The sequence below is a fragment of the Cibotium barometz genome, chromosome 16 (genome assembly GCF_041138505.1).
Source record: "Cibotium barometz isolate CiBa-2024 chromosome 16, ASM4113850v1, whole genome shotgun sequence".
NCBI lineage: Eukaryota > Viridiplantae > Streptophyta > Polypodiopsida > Cyatheales > Cibotiaceae > Cibotium > Cibotium barometz.
Window position 1 is genome coordinate 22423176 of NC_141061.1, and position 19687 is coordinate 22442862.

The 19687-nt window shown below is 39.8% G+C and overlaps 2 protein-coding genes across 2 annotated transcripts; both read left to right on the forward strand.

Annotated features, from left to right (window-relative positions):
* The first annotated feature begins 11577 nt into the window (after positions 1–11577).
* LOC147630450 (uncharacterized) lies at positions 11578–12730 on the forward strand. The gene is made up of 2 exons (XM_086810001.1): positions 11578–11738; positions 12198–12730. The coding sequence occupies exons 1-2, from the start codon at positions 11640–11642 to the stop codon at positions 12501–12503; spliced, it is 405 nt and encodes a 134-aa protein (XP_086666127.1). The 5' UTR covers positions 11578–11639; the 3' UTR covers positions 12504–12730.
* Positions 12731–15624: 2894 nt separating this feature from the next.
* LOC147630451 (uncharacterized) lies at positions 15625–16650 on the forward strand. Its single transcript, XM_086810815.1, has one exon. It carries the CDS (start codon positions 15625–15627, stop codon positions 16648–16650), a length of 1026 nt encoding a protein of 341 aa, XP_086666941.1.
* Positions 16651–19687: the final 3037 nt, after the last annotated feature.

The following is a 19687-nucleotide window of genomic DNA, read 5'->3' on the forward strand; positions in this document are numbered from 1 at the left end:
CAATCAGAACAACACATATCAAGCTCCATATCACAAATTCTCACTAACCTTAACACGTAATCAAGCTTTGAACTCTCAACTTTCTTCACGAAAACAAAGATAGACTCTGTCTCAATACGTCTAAGACAATGGGTCCAAACTTATCAGAAGAACACACTTGGGGATTTTCCATTGATAGACCCAAAGGACTATTCAAGCTACAATGAATTTACAACCACAAATTGTAGGCCTCCCTAAACAATCACAATTCAACACTCAGTTTACTTATTACAACAACAACAACAATTGAGCAAGAATTGGAATAAATCATGTCTCTAACAGAGTTGCCACACAGAAATCAAAGGGAATCCTCTTCTAGTCTGATTCTTTAGTCCTTGGCACATTCTCTACTTTGATTTATCCAAATTCACCTCCGCTACTATGAACTTCACTCTGCAATCGTTGAATTTTGTTAGACCTTCAATCTACAGAGGTAATCTCTTCACTGTAGTCTCTCACTTCACTCACTCTTCACTCTCTTGCTCCTCTTGCTTCTCCTCCTCCTTTACTTGTCTACCCTTGTGAAAATTATCTCAATTCCCTCTTTCTGGCCCGTCGCGCCTTGCCGCCTTCTGGATTCTTGCATTGCCAGCTCCCTTGTTCTTCCATACACCTTCTAATTTTTGTTTTTTTGCACTTGCTCTTATCCACTTGGATAACCACACTATTTCTACCACCTAGGATCCATGTCATCTCACCTTATGTACAATATATGTTCCCACATTCCATGTTTGTTTTTAGCTCTAGGCTCCTCTCACATATTGCCCCAAACCTTCAGTGTCAAGTGTTTCACACTCTGTTTTTTATCTCACACGACTCTGATATGATATGGCCTCAACCTCAGGCCATTAACTCTGCTGACATGCATCTGACCTCCTAGGTCCTGCAAAACTGATAAGTCCCATTAGGGAAAAAATCATGTATAATAAAAGGTCCTTCCCACCTGCTGACTTTGAACTTGGTGTGAAATGTAGTATCTAGAGCATTCTTGTACCTCAGAACCAACAATCCCTTCTTCAGATATTTCCTTCCCAAATTATCATTAAAGGTCTCAATCCTCTTCTAACTGATCATTTCATACCATTTAATAGCTTCCTCTCTGTCCACCAACATTGGTTAACCTCTTTATAATAGCATGTGTGGTGACTAGGTGATGGCCTCTACTACACCACCACCAGGCACACAAGAAGAAAACACAATGGGACCAAAATTGGTGGACATTGAAATCCCAGCTTAAAGGGCACCAATCAACCTAGCTCATGTCCTCAACCCTCCAACTGACACCACCGGACACCAAAACACATCTCAAACTCACCAACCTGATCTAGTGACTCCTTTAGCTTCCCTCTCATGTTAGCTCTGACCTCTGACACCTGTGATCTTGCACTTATGAGCCTTAGCTGACATCCAACTGACCAAATCTGCTTTTAACTAACACACATAGAACTGATCCTATCTTGACTTATTACCTCATTCAGAAGCCGGGTGCTGATTCCAGTCAAAAACCTGTCCGCTTGACTCCCAGGATGTCCTCCAGAGCTTCACCTACCTTATTAGCTCTCTCCTGTTGACTCCCTATACTGACCTTCTAACCTAGATACACCCCAGCTGACTCACAGCTATCCGAAATCTGACTCCAAAATCCTCCACTTATCCCCATTCAAGTAAATGTCCTCCAGGCTCTTCAACCTTCCTCAAACATCAACTAACCTCAAGCTCTAACCCTTAGAGACACTTTGATCCAGTCAGCTGCTCTATGCTACCCGGATCTGACCTAGCTGACAGCTAAATCAGCTGACTCCAAAATCTTCCTCCAATGTCCTTTAACACCAATATGCTCTCAGACACCTCAAAACTAATGAATACCCAACACAACAAACCCTCAACTAACTGCCTACTAACTCAAAGACACCTTTAGCCCTCTAGTCCTTTTGACAGCTAACTGCTGATGGCTAGCCCTCTTACTAGTTCTCACCCTCTATACACCCCAGCTGAGACAAGACTTGACATTTAACTGACTTAGTCTAACTCTAGCCTCTCAATTAAAGGTGACTGACTTAGTTCTAATATAGCAAACTATAGATTTGCACTCACAAGGGTTCCTCCTCCATCATCTCAATCAAAACAACACAAGTAAGGCACCATGGCACAGAAACTCATCAAATCATATAAAACTCATCAAATCACATAAAACTCAAGCTCCGCACACTATATTCTTCATTGAAACAAAAACAAACATTCTCAACATCCCTAAGACTTGTGGCTCACAGAAAACAAAAGAAAAACTCAGAAAACTCTTGGGTCCTCCACACAGGTAGACCTCACGCTCTGCCGACAGCTCTTCACTGTGACATCTTCATCCCTACGACTTGAAATTTCACAAAAACCAACATCAGTTGCACTCTGGCAGCAGCTACAGTTGAGGAGTTCTGCTTTTTTGGACCAAGTATCTAACATAGGGGCTATGCACAGAACCTAAGGGACACACCTCCTAGCCAATTCTCTAGACACCAGTCCTTCCTCTGCTCTGATTAATCAGCCTTCTCACATCGCACTCTTCTCCTCTTCTGAAAACTTAAACAAAACTGCAGGTACTCTAGCTTCTTGCAACTATCAACAGACCTATAGGACTCCACTCAACTGCAGTCTGGGTTCTCCTCTCTCACTTGTGGTAACACAAACCACTTCATCTTGGAGAGTCCCTAAGACAAAAAACTAAAATCTTCTACTCTAACCCCGTTGCCGCCTTTGGTTCTTCAAGAAAGCATCACCGCCTGGTTTCCTTAGGTCGCCCATACACTTTCTATTTTTCCATTTGCGCACCTACGCTAATACACTTGGCCACGCATTTTTTTTGCCACCTTGGATTCACTTCACACCTTCATATGTACACTTTATACATCTATACATTGTGTTTAGGAGGGGCTCGGGATTCCCCTCACACCGTACACAGTTAATCTGTAAGCTTGTAGGGTGAAGACTACCTCCTTTAAGTCCATCCAATTTGCGAATTGGGATGAGGTGGTTCTAGAAGTCACACTTCTGATACAGATAGTTCAGATATAGGGGAAGACCATCGAAGGTGTGGTCCTTGATGGCCGATTTGGAGTGAATTTTATCACAGATAAAACCCATCGGGAATTGGGCATCCTAGAGCGAGAATTGGAACCGGCTCCGTTTCTAATCCAAATGGCTGATCAGTGATGAAGAGTGAAGCCGCTTGGGTTAATTCAAAACTCCGAGATCTAGACAGCGGGATGTGATTTCCCGGTAGCTTTCATTGTGTTGAAAATGGAAGGAATTGCCAAATCTTACCCCGTGCTATTGGGAAGGCCATGGCTAAGACAAGCAAACATTAAACACAACTGGGCAACCGATCGGATTGCAATCTGAAATCGAAAGAAGAAAGCTCGGGTACATGTGGCATCGCATGATATGCTACGACAATCCATCCATCCAATTTGTGCTGATTTGTGCTGAAGGATTGAATTGGCTGGAAGGAGTAGAAGCGGATGAGAAGGAAGAAATTCTTAACCAAAATCTCAATTTAGTATCTCTTTAAAGTGGACATGGATAAAGTCGTTTCCCAAATGCTATAGTCCAACTCTGGATATGGCCAAGTCCCCACCATCCCAAAGCACTCTTTTGGATGACATAGGTGTACCATAAGAAGTTCAAGCTCTCATCGCGGTAGTGGAAGAAAATGATGAGAGGGATATGAAGCATATCCATCCGGTCTCAAAAGATATGAAGCATATATGTGACCCGACGAATATGAAGCATATCTGTCGGGTTACACTAACAGATGAACTGGAAGACATGAATCTAGGAGATGCGGAGAATTCAAAGATCGTTCGAGTCAGTAGTAAGCTTGATGTAGAGTTTAAACAGAATCTCCAAAAATCATATGTGGATGTGTTTTCTTGGAGTTACCAGGATATGAAGGGAGTTGATCCTCAATTTTATTAGCATCATATCAATCTTAAGGAGGATGGTGTTCCAATCAGCCAACAGTGGTACAAAATGAACCCTAATTATGTAAAGAGGGTTAAGGAGGAAATTGATAAACTTTTGAAAGTGGGGTTCATTTATAAGGTGACTTGGTTGTCTCTAGTGATTGTACCAAAGAAGAATGGAAAGTTTCGAGTCTATGTGGATTATCGAAAGCTCAATGCCGCAACTCATGCAGATCCTTTTTTGCTTCCATTCACAGATTCAGTGTTAGATGCTGTGGGTGGCAGGGCATGAAATGTATTCTTTCTTGGATGGTTTCAGTGGATATAATCAAGTCTTGATGGCTCCAGATGATCAAAAGAAGATAGCTTTTGTTATAGAAGGGGGAGCATTTGCTTCCAATGTGATGACATTTGGTCTTGAGAATGCTGAATCGTTTAGGAGATTTTCTATGATTACTTAGTCACATTCATAAGAGTATTCTTAGATGATTTCAATGTCTTCAACAAGATGGTGGAGCATCTTCTGTTTTAGCACTCTATGTGGAGGGGTGTTCTCCTGCCTGCTTAAGTCTCAATCCAGCTAAATGCACCTTTGCAGAGTAACCAGTGGTGGAAACCTTTTAGATAGTGTCAGCAGTTAGAATTACGGTGGATTCCAAGAAGGTGGAAGTAATCAAAGCTTTAATGGTGCCTCGCAATATCAAGGAATTAGAAAGATTTCTCGGTTAGATCAAATGGCATAACAGATTCTTATAATATTTGGCAAATGTGGCTTATTTGATGTATCTTCTTACAAAGAAGGATGTTTCATCTGAATGGTCGAATGCCTATCAACAAACTTTTTGGTATTTACAACAATGGATGTTGGCAGTCACTCCAATTGTTTAACCACTAGATTGGTCTAGACCATTCCATGTATTTGTTGATGCATCAGATATGGAAATTGGGAGTGTGCTCATGCAAGAATCTGACGATGGATGGTTCCTATGCCAACCAGATGCTATCCAGAGCAGAAAAAAATTATTTTACTACAGAGTGGGAAGCACTTGGAATGATTTATTCGGTGAAGAAATTTTGACATTATCTTTTGGGCAACAAGTTTACTTTTCATGTGGATCATCAGGCTCTAGTGTTTTTGGTCAGTAAACCTAATTTATCTGGAAAATTAGCCAAGTGGATGCTGATATTGCAAGAATTTGAATTCACTGTTCGTCATACACCCGGCAATCAACACACAATGGTGGCTGATTTTTTGTCTTTGGATTAATACTGGAGAAGCCCTTAAAGGTGTATCAAATCAGTTGCCGGATGCGGATTTGTTCCGAATTATTGTGGCTCCACATTGGTATGATGAAATGCTCATGTTCTTGGTGACAAAAGGAAAATTTTCAGTAGACATGACAAGAGATCATTGAAAGCATTTAGATCTCCATAATAAAACCTTTCTGGTGATTATGGGTTAATTGTACAAAATGGGCATTGATCAAATAATTCGCCAGTGTGTACAATCACATGAGGAGCAAGCCATATTGATGGAAGCTCATCAAGGTGTCAGTGTGGCGGCCATTGTGATGTTTGTCAGCGGCTTGGCCGACCGAGTGTAGTGGATCGGAAGCCATATTGATGGAAGCTCATCAAGGTGTCAGTGTGGCGGCCATTGTGATGTTTGTCAGCGGCTTGGCCGACCGAGTGTAGTGGATCGGATGCCACATATTCCAGTGCTCCTAATGGAACCTTTTCAAAAATAGGGTTTGGATTTTGTTGGACCATTTAAGCCTCCAGCTCAGCAAACCAACAATAAATATATTCTGGTAGCCACAGATTATTATACCAAATAGGTGGAAGCCAAGGCATTAAGAGATAATAAAGTCAGTTCAATAGCAAAGTTTCTTTATTAAATGATCAAGACTAGGTTTGGTTGTCAGATTGAATTAGTTAGTGATAATGGAGGACATTTTCTGAATGAAGTGATTAAAAGATTAACTCAACATCACATGATCATTCATAAGAAATTTTCCACACATTCATTATCTATCTATCATCTCATTGTGTTGAGCTTCTCCACTATGTGTGTAGGTGTGTGTGTGTGCATTCTTGCAACCCTATTTCAAACATTTGGTATTAGAGCATACACTCCTCACCCCTATGCTACCGCCTACACCTCACCCTGAATCGCATGTCTTCCTTGAATCGGATCAAGGAATCCTTATGGGAGAAGAAAGAGGACCATGAAGTGTGAAATACTTTGTATTAAAGTTTTTCAGTCAAATTTTCGTTCCAGGTGCATTTTGGGGGCCGTTCGCGCAGTTTTCGATTTTTTTGCAAACATCTCCAAGGACCGGGATTTGCACTGTTCTTCATCGAATTCTAGAGTACTTTTGTCAGGTCTACTACTACAGACAGGTGTGCAAATACACGAGAAAGCATCTGTGGGCTTCACTTTAGCGACATCGATCTCTGCATCTTATGAGTAAGATTTCTACTCACTATACTTTGCATTTCTTTCATACACCTTGCAGGTCTCCATTGTCAGCAACTTTAGCAGCCACCTTGGTTGTATTAAAGAGAACTCAACACTTTGCAGGTTACATGATTACTTGCTTGGGTATTATAAAAAACAATGATATATTTTGGATATTATTCGCTAAGGATAAGCTTGATGGGACCAACTACCCATTATGGTCCTATATGATGCGGCATGTATTGGTAGCCAAAGGGCTATGGAATGTTGTGATAGATGTGTTTGGCTAGGCTTGGAGATTGCTAAACCATTCTTACATTACTCAAAGCTTTATTGTCATCTCCTTATCCTAATCAAGGGCTCATGGCGGTTGCAAATAAGCTTCCTTCAACCACAACTTTTTTGTTTTTTTGCTTCAAACCATGGTTTTTAGGCTTTAAAAATACAAGTTTTTAAGCTTTGAAGCTCAAAAAAAGCTTTAAAATCACCATAAAGCCTTGTACATAGAGTTTAGTGTAAGATCTAAATGTTGGAAATTTTTTATAGCTCTCCAAGGGTTCCAAAGTATTTATTTTATTTTATTCTTGATATTTTTCAATAAAATTTTTAGCCCAAAAATAGCACTTTTGGCCATTTTCAAGCCTAGAAAGGCTTTAAAATTACCCAAAAATCTAGAAATCCTACAAAGTTCATTAAAATTTTCTTGGGATTTTCAAATTAGTTTGCCATAATTCTTTGCCACTTGCAAGTGTTGAATCATGTTTCTTCAATTGGACCCAATGGATTTGCAGACCTTGCTTTTAATCAAGTCATCTCCAGAGCACTGACTCTGCTTTGCAAGACTTGCAAGGTTGCACGATCTACCTTTGCTTGGGCCTCATGTTGTTGCATCACAAATATATGCTAGCTTAGGAGATGTTGGCTTTGTAGCTCTTCATTGGTCTATTTTTGTTGTAGATCCCGAATCTGCTGGTGCATCTGCACTTTGTCCTACTTCGCTTGTAATAGATCTTTAGCCTGGAGCTCAATTATGTTTCAAAAATGAACTTGCTCCATCTCCAGATTTTGTACCTTTTGTTGGACTATGGAGAGGTTTTACAAGTCTTCCTTGGCTTTCCGTAGCTCCTACTTTGTTTATTGTATGCCTATTAGGGCTACTGTCTTTTCACAGCACACTAAGAAATGTACCTGCAACAACAACAAGCAGCTTGCAACATGACTGGATTTATTTCCTTCATAGTATCCAAAAAATAAATCTGCATGGAGCTCCTCTCTGTAATAGCTGGATCCGAAAGGGCAGTTCCTTTACCGGATTCTTTCCTCGGTTGCTCTTCTTGGGCTCCCTCTGCAATTTCTTCATGCACTTGATTCTTCTTATTCTTTTTGTCTTTATGGAAAAATATGAAGGCACCTTGCTGTAAGCAGAAGTATGAGGACTTTGAATGTTCTCAAGAACTCCCTGATGCATGAATTAAATGTATAGACCAATCTTGGTCTTCGAATTTGGCCCAATAATGCGGAGTTTTGCTTTCAGTTTGCTGAAATGATATTCTTGCCCATGCAACTAGTTTGCCTACACAGAGGCATACAGATACCTTCCCATGGCCCTCCAGGACATGTATGTAACTTTGTTGTCTTAATATAATGATCTCGATTAAGAATTAGAAATACGGCGTGTTCTGCACCTCCTTGTTTGTGATTGTTCAGTTTGTATTCTTTTGCTGCACCCTTGGAGCCAAAATAAAACTCAATATCTTCATTAGAAGCTGGTGGCACCTCCATTTCCCCTTCCAAGGGTAACCTGAATACTTGAGATACATACTTTGCAATGAATGAGGTTTTGCCAAACCAAGGTCGCATGACCACGAGTGGCAGTATAGAACCCCAATCCCCTCATAAACACAACATAGAGAAGATACAACGATATGAAGATACAACAACGGGAGAGAAAAAAAATACATGTTACCTTCATGCAATCCGACTGAAAGACCACGAGCAGTAGCATCATGTAACTTGACCGAACAACAGCAAATGCCCTAGGCCAAAGTAACCATACAAAGGCCCAACGAGCAGCACGAGGACAAGTATGACGTAGGCCGAGAAAACCACATGTGCCCATGACATGCAGGGCAATACCTTGAAAAGAGGAGCCCACTGCCCCTTATTATAGCCCACTCCCCTCATATAGGCCAAGAAAATCACAGATGTCAAGTGATGAGCCAACCCATCAATACTAACAAAGACTCCATGACACAGCATGTAGCCCCACTCCCCTCATAACCAAAACATACAATAATGGAAGATAGAGAAGATACAACAACAAGAGTTTAAAAAAACCATATATTACCTTCATGCAACCCGATCGAAGACCATGAGTAGCAACATGCAACACCAATAGCAGTGACACCCTAGGCCGAGGGAGCACGAGCACAAGGTATGCCGAGCAAACCACAAACACCCACACGACATGTAGGGCGGACCATACAAAGGCCAAGCTAGCACGAGGTAGGCCGAGCGAACCGCAAATTCCCACAGATGCCCACCCACGACATGCAAGGCGGACCATACAGAGGCGAAGCTAGCATAAGGTAGTCCGAGCGAACCATAGATGCCCACCACGACATGTAGGACGGACCATACAGAGGCGGCGAGCATGAGCCTGATCACAAGCATGAGGTAGGCCAAGAAAATCACAAATGCCCATGATATACAGGGCGGTGCCTCAAAAAGAGGAGCCCACTCCCCTCGACATTATGCACACCTCTTACGTGGACATTAGGATTGATTGTTGATAGGAGACTTGGACTGCATGTGGCAATGCCATGTGCCCTTCTTGCACTTGGAGTAGTGGTCGGTTCCTCACTTGCTAGGATGGTGATATGACTTGGCAATACATACCCCCAATGTTGCTTCTCTCTCGTCCTTAGTCTCCCTCTGAGAGACAGCTAGCCATAGAGGGAGCACCCCCTTCTTTTTTGAGAATGATTATAGTTTCCCAAATTCCCACGGCTAGAAGTCTATTTTTAACCAATAAAATGTTTTTTTTCTTAAAAAAGCATTATCACTATAAGTTATTTTAAATAGGTTTAAAAAGAATATTAGTATACTTATTATCTATAATTATATATACAAATTATAGATTTGACAATTGTAAATCCTCTCTTTCTCTTAGTCTTCATCCCATGGGGGGAGGTAAGAATGCCTTTGTATGCTAAGATGTCCCACAAAAAAGCTCAAATACACTAAAAAGAATATTAGTATACTTATGATTTGGAATTATATATACAAATTATAGATTTGACAATCCTAAATCCTCCCCCCCTCTCTCTCTCAGCCCTTGTCCCATGGGGGTTGAGGGAGGTAAGAATACCTTCATATGCTAAGATGTCCCACGAAAATCTTAAACCTTGGGTTTCAAAGCTATCGTTGATAATTTTTTTTAAAAATAGGTTCTTTTTTTCTTCTTAAAAGCATTTGTGAGGGAGACATTTCTCAACACGTAAGGTGAAGGCTTCCCATCAAAGTTATAGCTTTAGCACCTGTTTTCAAGGTGCTAAACTTACGTTATGGCAATCTGGTAAGAAGTTGGATACAATAAACTTCCACATGGCCCATTCACATATGTTGCACACGTGGATACCAACCAACTCCAAAGTGGGAATCCAAGCGGACAACATGTTGGAGCATAAAACCAGCTACCAAATTTGAAATCCTCCAATTTTATTGAACCCTAACCTTTGTCTTTATTTTTAGCTTGAAAACACTTTTTGAGCTCATTGCATGTGAATTGAATGGTTACCAAAATGGAACTAGTTACCAACTAGTTGGGAACTCCATGTTATGAGTGAATAGGCCCTAAGTGCTACTAGCATGGAAACCCCTGTGTAGGAGGGAGGTCTCTTTCTCTCTCTCACACAGACAAAGGCAAGCGCACCACCATTGCACACACACAAAGGCATGCTCAGTACAACTTGAGCTCTAGAATTGGAGCTCCAAAAGTGTTGGAGCACAAAGTTGGTAGCACCACTAGAGCGAGTGTAAAGAAACACGATAGGTGGAAATGATCGAAAACAGTTGGTTGTTGAAAGATCGAGGTGGGTTCAAATTTCAAGTTACAGCGTGAAGTTGCTAATGCTTGAAAAAAAACAAATTTTTCAACCAATCAAAATAAGGACAACTCTTAAATCTATCTAATTTTTGTTTTTGAAATCTCCACTATATGCCAGTTTTATAATTAAAATATATAAAAAGTCATTCCTTAAAGTAAGGACTACTTAAAACCTCATCCGTTTTTTCTTAATTCTAGCCGATACAAATACACTAGAATGCCATTTTTTTGGAGCACTAGGTCATACACTGCAATGAATGGGAATGTTTGAAAACCGTTGGTGGTTGGAGAGATCACAAGGTGGATTGAACTAAAAAGAAAAGGAAGCATTGTAGTTGCTTGTGTCGGAAGTACCTGCGTGAACAAGTCCATATGGAGATTCTTTTATTTTGAGAGAAAATGTTATTTTATTATTAATATGGATTAGTTACAAAAAAAGAGGTAAAGCCTATGATCAACAGGCTAAGAGTTGATGAGTAATCGCTTGGCCGAGTCTAGGAGCTCCGACTTGAAAGGGGCAGTGAATGGAAGGAAGAGGTGTTTGTAGCTGAATTAAAAAGTCCTTATGGAAATTCTTGTGAGTGTGTTTAAATTGGTTGGAGTTTGTTAAAAACATATGGCTAGAAAATTTGGTTGAAATTTCATAGAATTTTAAGCTGCCTTACAAATAAAATGGTTTGAGCCTTTTTTTTGTGAAAGCAGAAATTTATATTAAAATAAGAAGGTGATTACTAAATTCTATGAAATTGAGAAAATAAAATGCACACGAAAAATGAAAATAAAATTTAAGGAAAAATGAGAAGGTGTCAAAGTGGGCTGGGCACGGACGGGGGGCCCAAATATTTCATCGCTGGAATGTGCGTAGTCATCAATGATGTTCAAGATCTTGGAAATCTTTTGGTGACGGGACGCACTACTGTACAGATGCGACGAGGCAGCGAATGCTTACGCCACGTGTCACAGTTCTGTGAGCGTGTCATCCTGCCCATAAAGCTTGTGTGATACATCGAAGCGGTTTACAAACCCTAAACACTGAGAGAGAGAGAGAGAGAGAGAGAGAGAGAGAGAGAAAAGAATGATGCGTAGGAGACTTGGAGGTCTCGTGGATGCGTGGAGCAGGCGTGTCTCTACGGCAGACAACGGCAGGAGGGCGGCGTTGGGCGACCATATTCAGGTTTGGCAGCCTTTCCAATTGAAATGTGTGTGTTTCTGTTATTTTCGGAGAGGGAGATAGAGAGAAAGAGCTTGTGTCTTTCTGAAATGTTTTTGCAGGAAACAGCAGGAGGTGTAGTTTAGTGTGGGCTTGAGCGTGTAGCGTGTCTTTCCGAGATGCTTTTGCAGGAAACAGTAGGAGTTGTAGTTTAACGAGCGCAGGAGTCAGAGCGTAGATAACGAAGTAGCGTGTGTAGGGAGAGAGAGAGAGAGAGAGAGAGAGAGAGAGAGAGAGAGAGAGTCCCTAGTCTCTTACCTTACGCTTCCTCCGTGTGTTGGCGGGAAGAGAGAGAAAGACCCTAGACCCTAGTCTCTTGCCTTACGCTTACTCCGTGTGTGTGAGGAGAGAGAGAGAGAGAGAGAGAGAGAGAGAGAGAGAGAGAGAGAGACTACAGAAGTCTTACATTTGATGATGCTGCAGAACACGCACAGTTCCGGCTTAGGTGACAAATGGGCGGCCATCAGCTGGCAGCTGCCGACCAATCAAAGGGCGCGACATGGTTCTAGTACATCGAACTGGGACGTGGGAAATCCTCCAGCAGACGAAGAGGGGGTTCACAGGACGGAGCATGGTGAGAAAGGTGCTCAAAACAGGCCCGAGGATTCGCCCACCCCTGCCCTACAGAAGGAGACCAGCGCGCGCCAGTTCTTCCACGCGAAGGCCAAAGAAACCGAGGACAGGCTTTCCCAAGAAGGAAAGGCTCAAGAGTCTAAAGACCACAAGTAGTAGATTCGCAGATCGGGAAAAGGGTGCACACACTAGTGTTTTGGCCGTCCACCTCAGTGGACTAAAGATGACAGACGGACACTTGGGGCAGGCAACGAGACTTGCGGTACATATATCTGTTAGCAATGATTATTCGCTAAGTATGTCTTTGACTGTACAGCTGATATTGCAATTTCCTCCCCCGTTTTTTTAAAAATCTATGTAACAAAAAATTGTTTTTGAATTTACGTCAAGGGCATATGATTCTATGAATATGGTTTTATCAATATATAATGTGTACTTCATACATCACATTAAATATTGATAAACGCAGGTACCAATAGCATTAACTAGCAGAGATGGGTTCCAAAACCTCCTATGGAGTTGGAATTTCATAGACAATATAAACCCTAGGGAAAAAGGGGGGGCTCGTGTGTGAGAAAAAAAGGGGGACGGAGAGAGAGAGAGAAAAGGGGGACGGGGGGCTTGTGTGTGTGTGTGTAAAAGAGAGAGAAAGAGGGGGGTTATTAATCGTTTATGGGTATGCTTATTTTCATTTATTGACCTTAGAGAGATTATTCTTTGTTTTGCATTGGATGATTAAGCAAATAAAAATAGGGCACCAAAATGATTTTTTTCTCGGGTTCATTTTGAAGTTCTGAAAATATTCCAAACGTGGTCCTTTTTACCAAGGTTTTCTCGTTTTCATTTTTTATCTTCCAAATCTTTTATTAATAGAAAATCATGGGTCTCCCTCTTATCTCTTTCTTCCTATCGTGGGTCCTTGCACATACTTGTGAAGAAGGGAGGTGGGACCTCTCTCCCTCCTTTTCGTGGGCATGTATAACTCTGTTTAAGCCTTATGTACCCTTCAAAAGGCACCTGAGGGTACACAAATGCGAGCTTCAATTAATACCCAAACAGAAAATATGCTAATAATAGGGGCGCACAATGAGCGATTAATTAAATTCATTAATTAATCGAAACGAGAAACCTAAGGTTGAAAAAACCTTTCGTTTTAAATAATTTTTTTAGATAACGTTTTTAGCCTTAATAGCGGCGCACAATGAGCGGGTGGCGGTTGTGGGTTGGTTCGGCGGAAGCTTTCGTGATCTTTCATCAAATGCATGGCCCAGCCTTCGAAAGCAGGCTTCAACCTCTGCACGACGACAACTCAGAGAGAACAATGTGCGAAGACGTTTCAAGAAATTAGGAGCTGCTGCGTTCGTCATCTCGCTGTCGCTGGGTATTTTATTCATTTTTTTTTTAATTGATCGCTGTGCGCTGGGTAATTTATCTTTAGTCAAGTTTCGTGATTTTTCAGGAGGCTGTGCGAAGACGTTTCAAGAAATTAGGAGCTGCTGCGTTCGTCATCTCGCTGTCGCTGGGTATTTTATTCGTTTTTTTTTAAATTGATCGCTGTGCGCTGGGTAATTTATCTTTAGTCAAGTTTCGTGATTTTTCAGGAGGCTGTGCGAAGACGTTTCAAGAAATTAGGAGCTGCTGCGTTCGTCATCTCGCTGTCGCTGGGTATTTTATTCGTTTTTTTTTAAATTGATCGCTGTGCGCTGGGTAATTTATCTTTAGTCAAGTTTCGTGATTTTTCAGGAGGCTGTGCGAAGACGTTTCAAGAAATTAGGAGCTGCTGCGTTCGTCATCTCGCTGTCGTTGGGTATTTTATTCGTTTTTTTTTAAATTGATCGCTGTGCGCTGGGTAATTTATCTTTAGTCAAGTTTCGTGATTTTTCAGGAGGCTGTGCGAAGACGTTTCAAGAAATTAGGAGCTGTTGCGTTCGTCATCTCGCTGTCGCTGGGTATTTTATTCGTTTTTTTTTAAATTGATCGCTGTGCGCTGGGTAATTTATCTTTAGTCAAGTTTATAATTATATTAATGTCGCGAAGCTTCCCTATCGATGATTTTTCAGGAGGCTTCGCACAATGAGCGATTAATTAATTAGCCTCAGTTTTAAAAATGCCTCTGCACGACGACAACTCAGAGAGAACAATGTGCGAAGACGTTCAAGAAAATTAAGGCTGTGAGTGGCAATGCCTTTTAGAAGGGAGGATGCATGCATGCAATGGTTCGGGAGGATATAATGCATGCGTGATGCCTTTACGAAAACAGGATACGACATTTCTCCTTTCGAATGGTAGCCGCTGTTGCGCATGGAGTTTTCCCATGTTTTATTTTAAGGAATGACGTGATAATTCATGGTTTTACTTGCATGCCAGGCATCCTTTCTCGATCACTTCAGCAGCAGCCGATGACTACGTGAGTGTCCACATTCGCACGTCGGGAGACTAAAAAGAGTATTCTCAGAGGTAGGTGATTACCCATTTCAATGATGGGTTTTAGACGTTGGTTTCTAAGGCTGGCTTAAGAAGGTTTTTTTTCATGGATTAGTAGTAAAAGGAACGGCAGTGGCATTGAACTGTATGGTAGTTTGTTACTGTTCAGAAATTAATTGATTGATTGATATGGGCAATTTGTTGCTGCATGGGCGTCCTCATGCGCCGGAAGCTAATTATCTTAATTTTAACTTTAGCTGAAGAGGACATTTTACTTGTGGTTGGGCGGTGTGTATCAATCTTTAAAATAATCCATCCAAGCTTTTACTTGAGGCGTGCTGGATCCGCTACTTGAGGCGATGGCGATGGCATAAGCAGAAAACGTTAGCTAAGGTTTATATATTTAATTTATTTAAAATAATTTGAAATAAAGGACCAGATAATTTTTTTATTTTCCAGAAACTTTTGAGTGGACAGAAATAATGAAATTGATTAATAAATAATTTGCTTACAACAGATTAAGATTCTGCGTCTTTGTTTCAATTCTTCTTGCAAGCACAAGGTTCTGTCATATACGACGTCCAATTTCATGTAAGTTTTTTGATAACAAACAATTTAAATTTTTAATTTATTCATTTATTTTTGTTTTATCACTAATTTGACTATATGTATTCTGAATTATTAACCTATTTTTTCTTATTTTTTATGTAGTGAAATGTCAAAAATGAAAAAAAGAGCAAGAGAATCAACAACTGGAAAATTTATAAATTCAACTCATGAAGGCCATGAAGTTTCAAGCATAGAACCTAAGAAAAATCGTGGAAGACCAAAGAAGTTATCTAATGAAGATGCAATGTTAGATCAATCCAATGTCAACTTGAAAGTGCTTGAGCTAAGTGTGACAATATCATTAGGTGGTAGTGACATTGATGAAGCATTACTAAGTAATCTTCATGAATTTATCACTAAGGAATGCCTTGCTGGTAGTTGCTCATTGGAAAGAGGAGGCACAGTTTTCCATTTACATTATCAAATGGTCATTAGAATTCATGCAAAGTCAATAATTGCAGTTAATAAGCTCATAAAAAAGTATCTTGGTTGGGATAAGAATAATCCCATTGGTGGCATTGTAATGTGTAGAGCATTAAGGCAGAAGAACATGCACACATTTCATGGTATGATAGGCTATTGTATGAAAGATATTGATAAGCCTCATTACAAAAATGTGTCGCACAATATTAGTGCTGAAGATATTTCAAAGGGAATAGAAATTTACATGCAATATGGTGCAGATGATTTGAAGAACAAAGTTTGTCTTACTCCAACAAACATTTTTGATAGAGCATTGATGTTTTGGAAGTTCTATTTAAAGCATCCTTTAGGCAATAATTTCTGCTCCACCATTCATAAAATGATCAAGACAGGAAAGTACTACCCGTCTTCTAATTGGATAACACCATATCAAGGAAGAGGAATGGAGCTTCAAAAAGTTGATGCTTTATGGAGGACAATGGTATACCCATCCAACACAACAATGAAAGATATCTATGATATTTTTATTAATAAACAAAATTTTGATGCTTCACATCCAAGATTAGATTGGTTTATGAACAGATGGAAAAGAAATGAGAATGAAGTTGACGATTTGAGGTATGCCTTTAATGAAGATGAAATAGTAGAGAATTCTTATAAGACAAATAAGCAAACAATTGAAATAATGGAGGAAGAGCAAACACATAGACCAGGTAAAGAAATTGAAAAAGATAAAGACATTCCAATTGATATCGAAGTTGATGATAGTGACAATGAGGAGAACATCCACAAGCTAGAATATATTCCTTTATTACAGAAAAAAAATATTGGTATTGTAATCACTTGAAATATCAATAAATGACATTTTTATTATGTTTTTCTCAAATGTGAATCCATAAGAATTTTTGTCTTTAAAAATAAAAAATATCTATGGTTTTCTTTTTGTCATCCTCTTTTTGAATCGAGAGTTATGATTTTTTTCGAATAGGAGAGTGAATAGGAGAGTGACATTATAATATATATGGGTATGCTAATAATTTATATTATATATGGGTGCCCAATCTTTTTTGGGGATGAATTAGTTTTTGACTGGAAGAGAGATCGAAATATTAAAGTTGAACTAGACGCTTGGCGGGGCGTTTCATCCACACTCTGTCAGCTCCTTGGATCTCTCTCTCTCGGCTGCCGAGGTTGGTTGGCAGGGGGGATTTTTTCTCTGAGCGGTGGCGTATTTCTTTTTCTCTGTTATCTCCGTGGATCTGCTGGTCTCTCTCTCTCTCTCTCTCTCTCTCTCTCTCTCTCTCTCTCTTTCTCTTTCTCTCTCTCTCTCGGGTGAGCTGATCCTGAAGGGGAGGCGTGTGTGCGAGATGGCCGGTTACACGGCGCAAAAAAGAAAAAAAGAGAGAAAAAAAGAGAGGAATGAATGCCTTGTTAATCGTGCTTTTTTTTATTTGTTAAGATTATATATATATATATATATATATATATATGTATGTATAATTATTCATTGTCATGAATTGGATTAAGCAATTCCTCATTTGCCGCCTAAAATTTATTAATAGTATGATCATATATTAAGAATTAATAAATAATTTGATAACCTTTTCGCATAATTTTAATTAGGTAGGCATATTGCAAGTAAAATTCTTGATTAAATACTCATCATTTTAACACCTCTGATTCTTACTATTTTCTATTTCAACATCGGCATAGTCTTATAAAATGGAGAAATTATCTTTCTTTATTGATTCTTAAGATTAGTATTTGATTTTGTCAGGTTTCATATTTTTCCAACTTTTCTAAGTAATTACATTAGTCCCCCTTGCCATCTCTCGTCAGGCCTCCCTTGCTTCAAGCTTCGTCTCACACCCGTGAATAGCCAGAACCAAAAACTCCACCGGCAACATGCACAACGATTATCTTCACCCGCTGGAAGGCTCCATAACTGGAAGACTCCAGAATTGCAACGTGCCAATCTAAAAAAATTATTGAGTCTACTTAGGTCAGCCACCATCTAAAAAATTCATCACCTAAGGTCGTCCATTCTTTACATTAAGTAATTAATAGCAAACAAATATTTTCTTCCCATATTAGTTATTAAATTGCAAAGTAAAAGTACCATAACATTTTTTACTCGTGTCTTGCTACACGAAAAAGACATTCGAAAATAGAGATCCTCGTGAAAGATAAATTGCCAAGTAAAAGTGCCATACATTTATTACTCTTGCCTTGCTACATGAAAAAGGGGTTCAAAAACTCACATCCTTGTGAAAAATAATACTATGACAAAATGCTAAATGCTTCTTATCCCTTTGCCCAAGTTTATGCTTTTAAAAGCATAAATGCTTCTTATCCCTTTGCCCAAGTTTTATTTAAATATGCCTAAGTGATGTAATATAAGTTTTGGTTGATTACAAAAGCTTTAAAAAACAAAGAACAAATTTGAGGTAGTGCTTGTTCATGAATTCCTTTTTTCGAAGTTTTGGTTGATTACACAAGCTTTAAAACACTAAAAACAAATCTAAACTAGTGCTTGTTCATGAATTCCCTTTTTCCTTCCTTCTCTTCTTTTCAATGTTTTTGTACATACACCCTTTCAAAAGTTTATAATAATTAACTAACAATCTCTCTCTCTCTCTCTCTCTCTCTCTCTCTCTCTCTCTCTCTCTACATGAGAGCCTTTGTAAAAAAACTCTTGCACCTAGTTTTCCATCTCGTCTCTGTGTCATCGTGTATCAAAAAAAGTCCATGGTCCTGCAAATGATTAAACATGTCTTTAAGATACGTAAAGATAAACATGTGAGAAATTTGAATGTGTAGAGATCATTGGCATGTCTTGCATGTCAAAACCACACTTCTAAACTCTCTCTCTCTCTCTCTCTCTCTCTCTCTCTCTCTCTCTCTCTCTCTCTCTCTTTAAAGGAGGGGGGGGGGGGGTCAGGGGATCCCTTATTGCATGTGATCACATTTTTAAAAAAGGGCGTTAATACATGGGGGGTTTTGAATTGACAAGGTGAAAAGAATACATAAGTTTTCATAGGAAGGGCTAGTTGTTTTGCCTCTACTTTATGGGAGGAGTAAAACTCCCAACATTCCATTTATGATGATTGCATATATAAAGTTATCACGTCATAAACAAGTGCTACCCTCCGTTCCCCCTTCTTCCTCCTCCTCCAGTTGCTTCTCAATTCATGGAGTGTATATAGGGTTAGTTAAACATTCCTTGAATGCACAAACATATAAGGTTTTCATGTTGTAAATCAACATCCCCCTCCCCACTCTCTCACAACCACCTTTTGCTTATCAATCTATGAAGTTGGGGAGAGTTAGCATGTACTCTCTCCAAAAGCTATAGAAAATGGGGCAAATGATTTTAACAACATCATGTAGTGTGCATTGATTTTTAAATCAATGACTTTGATAACAACATACAATAACTTGAAGCAATGTAAAACAAAGCATTTTTCACAAATTGACTTATTGTGTTGACATGTTATTTGTCATCTTAGTAATTGAAGCAATGTGAGACAATTCTTGAGCATTTTTCACAAGCTGGCTTAGTTGAGTTATTGTGTTGGTCATCTTTTTAATTGAGCTTCTTGTTTTGAACCATTTAATTTTTCACAAGGGGCTTTGGCGGCCAAGGAGCCGATAGGCCCTAGGGGCCTTGCCGAGCCAAGCAGCCAAGCCTAGACACTGCCCATGCAGTCTGCGTAGGGCTGCCTAGCAGCCAAGATGTTGCGTAGAAGGGCCATCCTACCTCTAATGTGAAAACGTTGACTTAAATAGCAGTTTATGGCATTTTCACCGTCATGGGAAAAATAGAACTAGTTGACCTCTATTTGGGCCAGCCGACCATCGTAGATAGTGGGTATAAATACCCA